Below are 13,472 nucleotides of genomic sequence, written 5' to 3'. Positions count from 1 at the left end.
TCTAAATATGCACAATAAATGGAAGAGAGTCATCTTTGCCTACGAAAACCACAGACAAAAATAAACCTGACAGAGGGCGTATCTAGCACAGGCTCAGGCGCCTTCTTTGCAAATCTGTGGGCACTAGTCTAAACCTCCAAGAGCCTTGGGAAAAGCAGCCAAGATTACTGACAACCAAGAGAAAACCGGACTCCTGTCTCTGATCTACCATTGATGGGGTGACCCCCTTAGTCATTTATTTCTTCCTTTTTATGTTGGCGCAGACATTTCAGAGATCCCCTGCGCAGCTCAGACTGCAGGGCTGCACTGTCTTTCCCTCTACCGTTGTGTTGCCTTTAATATTATTTTATTCGATTAAAAATACTTTCCCCTCTGGTTTTCATTCTTCAGCACTAATCCGGGCAGGAGCGAAGGCCTCAATATCTAGATCTGGGCTTTGGACATCAAGACAAAGCCAATCCGACTCCTTCAGCACCTCTTCTTCGCTTGCCGCCATCGCCGCTTGGCCTTCCGGATAGCATCCCGACTAGTTCCCACGGCAACCGGCCGGGCTCCCAAGTCCGGGTTCAGGACCTCCACGGCCGCAGCCCCGCCCCCCCCCCCCCCCCCACGGCCGCGAGAGGAGGGCGGGGGCCGGGTTGCCAAGGAAACGGGAGGACGCTAGGCAGCCGCCCCCACCGCCTCCGCCCCTAGCAAGCCCGGCCGCCGCCGCCAAAAGCTGCCTCCGGGGAGGAGGAGGAAGAGGGGCCGGTAGAGGCGGGAGAGAAGAGCGAGGAGGAAGAAGAGCACCGGGACAGCCCCGCGCGATTGATGGGCGGCTCCTCCGCCCTGGACCGGCCCGCCTGCCCCGCCCCTCGGCCCCTTTAGCCCCTTCCAGGGGGAGAGGACTGACCCGCAAGGTAACGGCCGGCCCGGCCGCCCCCGCGACCGCGCGGCCCCTGGTCCTCCGAGGATGTGGGGGAAAAAGATGGGAGATCACTTTTCCTTGAGACGACTCCGATTCTGGGACGGGGTTGAGGGGGAGGGGGGTGCGGAATCCCGCCTAAATCCTAAGGACTTGGTCACTCCCTCTCAGCTGGCCACACCCCCCGCATTTTTCTACCTCAGACACGGTGTGGGGGTCCTGTATTTGCACTCTGGCAGGCCCCTTGCATCCACATAACTTCCCCCCCATACTCCAAGAGAAGTATACGGTTCACGGCCCTTCCGGCCCCTCAGTGAGAAATTATTAGTATTGTTGAGAGCATCGAATTGCTGGTCCAGCCTGTGACATCCCCGCCCAGCCCCAGAGTTTCCCAGTTACACGTTGAGTCTGTCTTTTCTGGGCTTGATGGTCAGTGTATGACCGTCCGGCTCTTTCACGGTTTGATTGATAAAGGGAAGTCAACGCCAAAGAACTTTTCTCATAAGCCATTTACAGTACTTCACCCCAACCCCGCCCCCGATCTCCTAGGCAAATCGGATGGAAGAGTCAAACCATCTACCCTCGCCCCTCTCAGTTCCCCGTCTTTTTCTTCGGTCATAGTATTATTCTCTCAGTAGTGGAATGTTAGGAAGAGTGAGCCTAAATCACTCGTATTTGTCGCCTATACTCAAAATATTTTTGTAAGTTAAGATTTTTTTTTTTACAGATTTTTCGAATTTTTAAGATTTTTGAAAGTTAAATTTTAACAAATTTTGTAATCTTTGTTATTACAAATTAATTGTGTAAAGAAGATGAATAAAGCCTCTACAATCCTTCTTCCCAGCACCGAGTTATGGAAAGGTGGGAGATTTATAAACCTGATGTGCAGTGCTTAGTCACTCAGTCCTGCCCAACCCTTTGCTACCCCGTAGTCTGTAGCGCGCCAGGCTCCTCTGTCCATGAGGATTCTCCAGGCAAGAATACTGGAGTGGGTTGCCATGCCCTCCTCCAGGGGATCTTCCCATCCTAGTGATTGAACCCAGGTCTCCCACATTCCAGGCAGATTCTTTAATATCTGAGCCACCAAGGAAGCCCATAAACCTGATGATCAAGTATAAATATAAATACAGCCATTTAGGTTTTGGTTCAGAGGAACCTTAACTTGAAAGAGGGGCTTACATTGACATTTTTCTTTGTGAGTGAAGCAATAACATATTCATTTTGATGACACTTATAATATGAGATGGAGAAGGCAACGGCACCCTACTCCAGTACTCTTGCCTGGAAAATCCCATGGATGGAGGAGCCTGGTGGGCTGCAGTCCATGGGGTCGCTAAGAGTCGGACACGACTGAACGACTTCACTTTCACTTTTCACTTTCATGCATTGGCGAAGGAAATGGCAACCCACTCCAGTGTTCTTGCCTGGAGAATCCCAGGGATGGGGGAGCCTAGTGGGCTGCCGTCTATGGGATCACACAGAGTCCAACACGGCTGAAGTGACATAGCAGAAGCAGCATAATATGAGAACATCATAAGAAAACAGTGAAATGGCTTGATTATTATTAATAATAAAAAGAACTCCCTTCCCATCAATTCTTTTTTGTGAAACGTGACCATAGAACAGAAAGACAGCACATGTGATTTTTTTAGAGCACTGGAAGAAATATATTCGGCAGTCAGACTTTGTTTCTCCTTAGTCAGGGAAATTAAGTCTGAATTCACTGGAAATTGACACTAGAGAGGAAGGCATATGTCACAAAGTTCTTAGAATATTCCTCCCTGAACTTTCACAGACGTGTAGAATTTTGAGGCCAAGAAGAATTGTTCACTCTCGCTTTCAGCCAAGTAGGACTTCCTCTCCCACATGCCTCCTCCTCCTCTCTTCTCATTTCCTGCTCCCTCTCCTGACTTAATATGGCTTCTCCTGTGGATTTCTAAAGCCCCAAACTGGCACATTATCACCAGAGACTTAAAACAGAAGTGTGCATAACCATGAGTGGATATTGAATTGAGAAGCAGTTCAAAGGTGAGAAACAGCAGAGAATACAGAATGCTGTTTTAGAAACATGCTCCCTGCCCACATGTTATTATCACTCTCCTCCCCTCCACCTGCCTGTATTTGCTAAGAAAAAAATTGGGGCTTCAAATGGCCATCTGGTTGAGTAGGCCCACAAAGCTGAGATCCACACATGAAGCATGATCTCATGTGGATTTATTTCCATATAGTGATTTCCATTTCTGGTTCCTCCTGCTCAGTTTTCCAAACCCGAAGTCCAGTATGAAGTTCAAGCGCCACTTCAGAAATGTGGAGGATGTTCACCTAAACTGTGGTGACCTACCCATCATCTCCTTGATCTAGCTCTAATAATCTGTTTCTTTGGGGCCTAGAGTATTTGTTTAATCTCACAAAGTATTGATGTATTTAAGTAAGAGATTAAATGTGGCACCACGATGCTTCCAAATATTGATTTTATAGTAGAGTCCAGTCATAGAGAGTTTATGGGAGGACAAAGAGACTTGTAGGCAATTTTAAAGTCCATTATTTGGTAGGTGATTGTGAAGTCAGAGGTAACCTAGCATGGAGTAATTCAGATAATGCTATTTCCCACCTCTTTAGACAAAATTATTTCATGTCTCTTGACTGAGAAGCCTCCTTAAAATAACACGGCATTAAAGCCAGGAGAGATTAGCTGGTTTTTCCAGGTTAATTTTGTAACCAAAATGTATCATCCAAGTGGATTCTGGGATACACTCTTTTAGTGACCATTAACATATTTTCATTGTGAATCCTTATGTTCTCTGCCTGATTAATATTCAGACAGGCTTTTCTTTCCATCAGTAGCAGCAGGGATTCATCTTTCTGCCAGTTTTAACACCATTGTTTTCTGAAAAGCGTGGGAACATAAGTTTATTCTATGCAGGTACAAATTCATATGAAAAGTTAAAAGTAGTCTCTTAAATTAGACTTCCATAAATGACTATTAAAATTCTCAGAGACAAAATTTAGGCTTTGTGTGTCATCTGTGGAACTACCTATCAGATTGTAGTTTTGGATTCTGACTCACAAAGATCAACTTGCTATAAATGAGAGAAAATATGCCCCAAGGGGCCAATACAAGTTCCTAGACGATATTGTTTGGGGCTCAATGATAAATCTTGCAAGATTTCATAGAGACCAGACCAGACACTGGGTCACCATGAGTCAGAGGCAACCTGATTCTGCCAATACCTGAACAACTGGAAAAATAAACCAAACAAGGAAGGAGAGCCATAGAATACAGACACCTGAGGTCAAGAATGTCCTCTGCCTTATCTTGCTGTTTCCCCAGAGCCTCCAGCAGCATCTGTCACATGACTGTCATTAAAAAACACATGTAGGAAAGAAGAACCAAGCTGGAGGCATCACTCGTCTTGATTTCAAACTATATTACAGTGCTATAGTAATGAAAACAGTATGATACTGGAAGAAAAATAGACATATAGATGAATGGAACAGAATAGAGAAATAAACCCATGTATATGTGGTCAATTTATGACAAAGGAACCAAGAATATACAGAGGGGAAAAGATAGCCTCTTCAATGAACAATGTTGGGAAAACTGGACAGGCACATGCAAAAGAATGAAACTGGACCACTGTCTTACACCACACACAGACATCAACTCAAAATGGATTAAAAATTTGAACGTAAGACCCCAAACCATAAAACTCCTAAAAGAAGTAAGATAGTAAATTCTTCAATATTGGTCCTTGCAATGGATTTTTTAAATGTGGCAACAAAAGCAAAAATCAACAAGTGGGCCTCCATCAAACTAAAAGGCTTCTGCACAGCAAAGAAAACCATCAACAAAATGAAAAAGCAAACCCACAGAATGGGAGAAAATATTTGCAAATCATATATCTAATAAGGGGTTAATATACAAAATATATAAATAACTCATACAACTCAATAGCAGATAAACAACCTGGTTTTTAAAATGAGCTGATCTGAATAGACTTTTTCCCAAAGAAGACATACAGGTGGCCAACAGGTGCATGAAAAGGTGTTCAACATCACTAATCAGGGAAATGCAAATCAAAACCACAACGAGATACCACTTCACATGTGTTTGAATGGCTTTTATCAAAAAGAAAGAAACAACAAATGTTGATGACAAGTGTTGGCAAAGATGAGGAGAAAAACCCATGTGCACTGTTCATGGGAATGTAAATTGGTGCAGCCATTATGGAAAACAGTATGGAGGTTCCTCCAAAAAATTAAAAATAGAACTACATTTGACACAGCAATTTCAGTCCTGGGTATTTAATCCAAAGGAAATGAAAACACTAACTCAAAAAGATATTAATATATGCACCCCTAGGTTCATTGCAGCATTATTTACAATAACCTAGACATGGAAGCAACTGAAATGTCTTATCAATGGACGAATGGATAAAGAAAATGTGGTGTATCTATAAAGATCCCCTGGAGAAGGAAATGGCAACCCACTAAAGGATTCTTGCCTGGAAAATTCCATGGACAGAGGGGCCTGGCGGAGCTTGTCCATGGGGTCACAAAGAGTTGGACATGACTGAGCATGCACATACTCATGGACACACACACACACTCTCTCTCTCTCTCTCTCTCTCTCACACACACACACACACACACACATAATGGAATATTATTCATCTGTAAAAAAGGAGGAAACCTTGGCATTTGTGACTACATGATTGACCTTAAGGGCTAAGTGAAATAAGTCAGAGAGAGACAAAATACCATGATCTCTCTCATATGTGGAATCTAAAAAATGAAATCACCAAACTCATGGATACAGAGAGCGTACAGAGAACAGCTTGGTGGTTGCCAGAGGCATGGAGTAGGAAGAGAGTGAAATGGCAAAGGAGCTAGAGAGTACATACTTTCTGTTATTAAATAAATACTAAGGATGCAATGTACAACATAGTAACTATAGTTAATAACACAGTATATGTGAACATTGCTAACAGAATAGATCTTAGAAGTTCTCATCACAAGAACAAAAAATAATTGTAATGATGTGGGCTGACAGATATTAACTAGACTCATGGTGGTGTTCCTTTCACAACACATACAAATACCAATGTACTCCTGAAACTAATATGATGTTATATGTCAATGAGGTAGTGCTTAGTTATGTCAGGCTCCTCTGTCCATGGGATTTCCCAGGCAAGAATACTGGAATGGGTCACCATTTCCTTCTCCAGGGTATCTTCCCAACCCAGGGATCAAACCTGTGTGTGTCTCCTGCATTGGCAGGCAGGTTCCTTACCACTGAGCTACCAAGGAAGCCCATATGTCAATTATATCTCAGTTAAAAAATATATATATATAGATAGATAGATAGATAGATAGATAGAAAGAAATAAGTAAAAGAGCTTCACTGGTTAATAGGCCCCTGATGACCTTATAAATGAAAGCCAGTAGACTCACTATGAACTATGCCATTAACTAATTCAATGTTTTTGTCATAAATTTAGACCACACCAGTCAGAGACAAACTTCTTGAAAGCATCGTCTGCACTTCCTTACCTCACATTTACGCAACTCAGTGCAATCTGTCTTCGGCCCCGTCACTCCACTAAAAGGCTCTCACCAAGGTTATTAATAATCTCCTCCTTGAAACACGCACTTCTCAGCATCTGTGAAACTGCGCCCACCTGATTCTCGGTTTTCCTCCTGCCTCTCTGGCTTCTTCCCAGAGTTTCTCTTCTGCTGCCTTTCCTGTTCTTAAAATCCAGTGGTCCTCAGAATTTTGTCCTGGGTGATCATTCTCTTTTCAATACCCACCCTGCCTTCCACTGCAGCTGTTACCAAAATGCCAGCAACGCCCCAGTCTTCCCTTCTCTAGTCAGCTCCAGAGCAGTATATCTAACTGCTTACTTGACATCTCCATTTGCTGTCCCCGGCCCCCTCAAAATCTCCATTATTTTCTCACAAACCTGCTCCTCATTCCAAGTTTTCTGAAGGGAGGATTGGCATCAACCATCTGGCTGCCCAAGCCAGTAACCTGGGCAGCCTGCTGCCTTTATACCTCCATCTTTTTTATTATCATGTCATTTTTATTATCACCAAGACCTGATGATTTTTCCCTCCTCAGTGTCCCTTGAACTGATCATGATTAGAGCGTGGGCACTGGCATGAGACTCCCTGGGTTCAAACCCCAACTCTTGGGCTTACCAGCTCTGTAACCTTAGACAAGTTACTTAATCCCTTTGTGCCTCAGTTTCCTCGTCTGCAAAAGAGATCTAATTTTTGCTGCAATGGTGAAGATTGTGTGAGTTAGTATGTTTAAATGTGTCAAACACTGCTTAGCACTTCCAGAGGCTCCATAAACAGTAGCTATGAGCTCCTCCTCCTCTTCCCCTCCAGTTGTGACCCAAGTCTGGGCACCATCTTACGTAGATTCCTCTAACATGTCCCCAGTGGCCTGTCCACTTCCATTCTTCCTCTACCTCCTCCCCCACCCTCCATCCAGTCTCTATCCTACAGCTGGAGGGACCTTTGGCTTTGTTTTGGTTTTGGCTACAGCTTATAGGATCTTACTTCCCCGACCAGGGATTGAATCTGGGCCCCTAGCAGTGAGAACATGAAGTCTTCACCCCCAGACCACCAGGGAATCCCCTGAAGGGAACTTTAAAAATGCAGATCTAATCATGTCCTCCCCCTGAATGGAACCTTCCAGGGGCTTTATATGACTCTGAATCCAACCTCCAAGGCTCCTTGTGAGCTGGGCCCACAGCCCTTCCGTGGCTTTCCTGGCCTCCCTGTGTTCCAGCTGCCCCATCCCCTTCCTGCCCTGAAACCTCTGTACTTTTTGTCCTTTCTGTCCCAGATCCTTTCTGTCCCATTTCCAGCCCAGCTCACTCCTTAGCAAAGCCAGTATCCTTCCCTAAGGAAAACCTTGCCTCCCCCTCCCCCAATGACAGTTTCTCAGAGACCCCGTGTTTCCGCTCCGTCGCACTTATCAGCATCAGGGTCCACTGTCAAGTTCTAAGACTTGGGGTTTGAACCCAGAGAGTCTCACACTAGTGCCTGTGCTCTAATCATGATGGATCCCAGGGATACTCAGGGATGAAAACCATCAGGACTTGGTTTTCATATGGTTGGGCTAGGAGGGGGCAGGGTGAAGGAAGCCACCCAGGTTACTTGCTCGGGCAGCCAGCTGGTTGATGCCAACGTTCCCTCCAGAAAACTTGGGAGGAGGAGCAGTTTGTGAGAAAGCCATGTGGAGTCTGAGGGGCTGGGGGACTACCATATTCAGTGCTGGCTTCCACCCTAGATTGAGAAACACAAAGCCCAGGGCCATGTCATCATCCAGACCACCTGACCCCCATGCCCAGCGGAGTGCCTGAATTGGAATAGGGGTGTGATCATTGTAGAGTCCATGCGTTTATGTGACCACGGGGCTCAGAGCTTCGGTCATTGCTAATCGAGCTAGGTTCTTTTTTGTCATGTGGTCAAACTGCTTCTGCCGGTCTAACTCCCTCTGAGTAACCAGGACAGGCTGGCTGAAGCCAGCTGATGAAAGTGGCTACATTATTTATGTCTGGAACAAGAGGGCTGTAAGGGCATCGACACCCAGACAAAGAGTCCTCTGAGTCTGAAAGGAGCATCTGTGCCCTTCCAACAATGGACATGAGATTAATAAGAGAATAAAAGCAATTATACTAAGAGAAGTCCCCAAATGGCAAAGCAACAAAGGGTTATATCACAGCACATTTATTCATCTTCTATACACAGGTCGGGGATTAAGAATCATGTTACACGAAGCAAAGGACAGGCAGAAGTTCGTCAGTGATGTTCAATATCTGCGGGACATGCAGCACAAGGTGGACTCAGAATACCAGGTAATAGCAGGAAGTGAGAATTCTCTTCCACCAGCAGTATGAGGAGAGAATCGGGGAAACGGTACTGGTATATGAGAAGCAGTAACAGGTTTCCAAAAGCCAAACCCCACGCTTGGGACTTCCCTGGCAGTCCAGTAGTTAAGACTTCGCCTTCTAATGCAGGGGGTGCAGGTTTGATCCCTGCTCTGGGAACTAAAATCCCACATGTTTCAAAGCCAAAAAAAAAAAAGTAAAACAGAAGCAGTATATTAATGCATATACGTGGAATCTAGAACAATGGTACTGATGAGCCTATCTGCAGGGCAGCAATGAGACACAGACATACAAAACAGACTTGTGGACACAGGCGAGGAAGGAGAGGGTGGGACGAATTGAGAGCAGAGCACGGAAACATACACACTGCCACGTGTGAAATAGATAGCCCGTGGGAAGTTGCCTGTAGATCACAAGGAGCTCAACCTGGTGCTCTGGGACAACCTAGAGAAATGGGGATGAGGAGGTAGGAGGGAGGTTCAAGAGGGTGGTGGGGGGCAGCGATATATGTATGCTTACGGCTGATTCAGCCTGTTGTACAGCAGAAACCAGCACAACATTGTAAAACAGTTATCCTCTAATTAAAAATATATTTAAAAAAACCAGAAGCAATATTGTAACAAATTCAGTAAAGACTTTAAAAATGGTCCATAACAACAACAACAAAAAAAATCTGTAAAAAAAAAAAATCTCAAAAACCCATACTTAACAGCTGTGTGACCAATGAAAAGCTACTTCTCAGAGTCTGTTTCCTCATCTGTACAATGGGGATAATTGTGCCCGCCCCCCCCCCCCCATTATATCCTCATGGAAATGAAATAACATTTTTAAAGTATTTAGCCCAGGGCTTGGCACACAAACCTTATCAACAAATGATATCAGGGCTTAAATTGGATAAACCAGCAATCAAGAAAAAAAAGACATTAAGGAGTTAACCGGGTCACCCTACCATTTATCAAACAACACACCCTTCCATTGTCCTGCAGCCAGAAGAAAGGTGGTTAACACATTCTACAACAAGCTAACTCTTCGTCACCCTAGTTACAGTGTTTACATGCAAAAACAAAACAGACAGGGAGCCTGAGAAGTCATGATGTAATTACCCAGAGCTGGCGTGGGACAAACCTACCAGACTGGCTTGTGGGATTCTGGGAGCAGTTAGAAAGTGTCACTCAGCCCACTGGCTGGAGGTCACCCTCAGCAACCAAGGAGGCACATCCTTAGCTTCAGCTGAGGATCGAAACGTGCTCCTTCCCGAAGGAGAACAGAGACCTGTCACCATCAGGCTTTTCCCCTTCTTGGCAATTTCAAATATAACCCAACCTCCCGTGTCACCAAGGCAACCAGACCGATCTCAGTAACCTGATTTCACCTGTATAATACAGTTCAGCTCTGGGCCTGGAAATGAAGTCAGCAATTGCCTCCTACTCTTGTCAATCCACCTCCAAGGCTGTAGAATTGAGGGGATTTCTATAAGATAATAAGAACGTAAACATCCGAACTGGTCACACTGGGAGGCCCTCTGCTTTCCACAAAGATGTCTCTGCCACAGAGCCCAGGTTTGGACACACTTGCTTGAAACTGTCTTCGGAACAGGCACGTAAGAAGATCAATCTTATTATGTGATAGTCTCTCCTGAAGAAAACCGCACAACCGCGCAGCTTGGAGTCACTTGCAGCTTTATTTTCTAATCTCACTTGGGCTTTCAACACTGTGCTTGTTAATAAGGACACTTTCAACACTGTTTTTATAAATAATTATTATTATTAAGTGCCTACTGTGTCCTGAACGGGGCTTCCCTGGTGGCTCAAGTGGTAAAGAGTCCACGTGCTAATGCAGGAGACTTGGATTCGATCCCTGGGTTGGGATGATCCCCTGGAGAAGAAAATGGCAACCCACTCCAGTATTCTTGCTTGGGAAATCCTGTGGACAGAGGGACATGGCTGGCTACAGTCCATGGGGCAGAAAAGAGTTGGACATGACTGAGCGAGTGAACAACAACAACATTCTGAACAAAGTCCCTTCTCTCCCCGAGTTCTTATTCTATGACTGAGAAACAAGCTACACACACAAGTAAATTAATATGTGAGACAATATAATATATATGATAAATTTAATGAGGCCAGTAAAACAGAGGTAAAGGGGGTTGGGTGATGCTCTTTTACATAGGCAAGTCATCTTCTTTGAGGAAATAACATTTGATCCTGGAGGTAAAATGATGGGAAAGAGCTGGTCAGAGCATCCTGAGCAGCAAGGAAGCAGGTGCAAAGGCCCTGTGGCGGGAACTAATGGTGCAAACAAAAGAAGGTCAGCTTGGCTGAAACACTAAGGGAGGATGTGGATGGGACCAGATCACATCGAGTCTCTCAGGGCAAAGCTTGGTCTTTGGCGCTTACTCTTATCCCAGTGAGAATTATTAAACAATTTAAAGCAGGAGAGTGGTATGACCTGATTTACCTTTTTAAAAAGATCACTTCAGGGGCTTCCCTGATGGTCCAGTGGTTAAGAATCTGCCTTGCAATGCAGGAGACACCAGTTTCATCCCTGGTGTGGGAGGATCCCACGTGCCTCAGGGTAACTGAGCCCAGGCACCACAGCTGTCAAGCTTGCGTTCTGGAGCCCGTGAGCCACAATTACTGAGCCCACGTGCCTAGAGTCTGTGTTTCACAACAAAAGAACACACTGCAACGAAAAGCCTGCACATCACAACTAGAGAGAACCTCCCCACTCGCCGCAACTAGAGAAAGCTTGTGCGCAGCAATGAAGACCCAGAGCAGCCAGAAATAAATGAATTTAGGGGGAAAAAAAAAAAAAAGATCACTCTGGCTGTTGTGTGGGAAAAGGACTGAAAAGGGCAAGAGAAGCTGCAGAGAAACTTGTAAGGAAACTGATAAAAATTTAGGCGAGACCAGCATGGTGACAGTGGGGGTGGTGAGAAGCAGCCTGACCCAGGAAATATCAACAGAAGCCGCACAGACATCTTGCTGATAGGGAGGAAGAGTGAGGGAAAGAGGGATGAAGGATAACTCCAATATTTTCTCTGTCCATCAGTTCCCTCCATTATCACGGTTTAAACTTTATTTTTTTCAAACCTCCCATTCCTGTACTTTCAACAAGGACCATCTCTCCCTGTTTTGCACACACACGAAACCAAAGAACTTGAGGCCGACAGGTGGGACCCCACTCAGCTCTTCCCCTTCCATTCCGGGATGCATGCCTGTCTAGCCCTCAAGGCTCAAGGGGAGAAGGACACTCTCACTGCTGGGGCCGGACCTGAGAGCTTGGTCCACGCCCCTGTGTTCCCAGCCCCTCTCCATCCGTGGACCTCTCATCTGCATCCTTGGAATTCCTTCTCTTCTTACTGTCTCAGCCCACAAACACGTTCAACTCTCTCACACTGAGAACAAAAGAACAAAGCTGTCTGTGGACCATGAGATCTTTTCTAGCCGCAACCCCGGCACTTTCTAGTCTCCATATGTCCCCAAACAGTCAGCTAGACTTTTGTCTCCACTCCCTGCTCCCTCGAGTGCATCCCATTACCTACTGGCCTGTTAGTCTCCTAAGATAACTTTTAACTCTTTGTTTTCTGAAGCTTTATCTGCATTTGGGGCCATTACTCTTTCTTTCTTGAAACATTACTTCTCTGGCTTCCTGACGTCACGTTCTCCTGGTTTTCCTCCTGTTTCACTCACATTCCTCGCTCTACCCATCACGTGTTAATTCCCCTAGGTTTCCATCAGCCCAGTTTTCTCCTAATTCACAGGTTCTATGGCCCATCTCAACCCTTCCTATGTGTTTAACTACCACTCATACACTGATGGGGCTTCCCAGGTGGCTCAGTGGTAAAGAACCTGCCTGCTAATGGAGGAGACATGGGGTCAATCCCTGGGTCGGGAAATCCTCCTAGAGAAGGAAATGGCAACCCACTCCAGAATTCTTGCCTGGGAAATCCCATGGACAGAGGAGCCTGGAGGGCTACAGTCCATGGGGTTGCAAAAAGAGTCAGACACTCATGATCTGTAATCCTGAGTCTTCTCAAAGTGTCAGAATCCCATACACACTTGCTTGCTGGATGGTTCCATCTAGGAGTTGGAAAGGCACACTGAATTCAGCACGTCCATGGTGGATTCTGCATGGTCCATCCCCGATCATCCTCTTGTGCACCCCCTCTCTGAAGATGGTGGCCCAAGCCTTCCCTGACTCCTTTCTCTTTGTCACCACGCACAATCCCCCCACCCCCACCCCTGCCAGTTACCAAGTCCTGCTGAGTTTACCTAAAAGCTCATGAACTTGTGCCTCCCTTCTCATCCTGTGGCCATTGCCCTGGTTCCAACCTCCATGGTTTATCTCCAAGTTTATTAAAATATCCTCATATCTGGTCTCCCTGCCTGCAGCCTTGCCACCTTCCAGATTGAAATGTATGGAAAATGAGAACTGAGTATGCAATTCCATCGTTTTCCCCTCACACAGAGGCAGGTCCCAAACCCAAGAACCACAACAAGAACAGCCCAATCCTCCACCACTTCTCTAACCTCCCTTCCCTGGTCCTTATTCTCTCAGCAAGAGTGGTGAAGACCATAGTTTTAACTTAGAACTAGAGGGGCCCTCTGTATTCCCATGGGACCCTCTCTATTCCCATAGCACCCTCTTCAAAACAAAGCAAA

General features: G+C 45.6%; 1 protein-coding gene across 3 annotated transcripts in view; it reads left to right on the top strand.

Moving 5' to 3' along the window:
* Positions 1-677: 677 nt before the first annotated feature.
* Positions 678-13,472, top strand: part of MARCH10 (membrane associated ring-CH-type finger 10) — a 102,823-nt gene continuing 90,028 nt past the window's right edge. For all 3 annotated transcript variants that reach the window (XR_003506838.1, XM_027518400.1, XM_027518399.1), the window contains exons 1-2: positions 678-899; positions 8,669-8,775. Coding sequence is in view for 2 of the 3 variants with exons in the window: in XM_027518400.1 (XP_027374201.1) it covers positions 8,686-8,775 (90 nt within the window). In the remaining variant the exon portion in view is untranslated. The remainder of the gene's footprint in view (positions 900-8,668; positions 8,776-13,472) is intronic.

This window comes from Bos indicus x Bos taurus, chromosome 19, assembly GCF_003369695.1.
Source record: "Bos indicus x Bos taurus breed Angus x Brahman F1 hybrid chromosome 19, Bos_hybrid_MaternalHap_v2.0, whole genome shotgun sequence".
Classification (NCBI taxonomy): Eukaryota; Metazoa; Chordata; class Mammalia; order Artiodactyla; family Bovidae; genus Bos; species Bos indicus x Bos taurus.
Note: the sequence above shows the minus strand (reverse complement) of the source record. Positions and strands in the feature narration are given on the sequence as shown.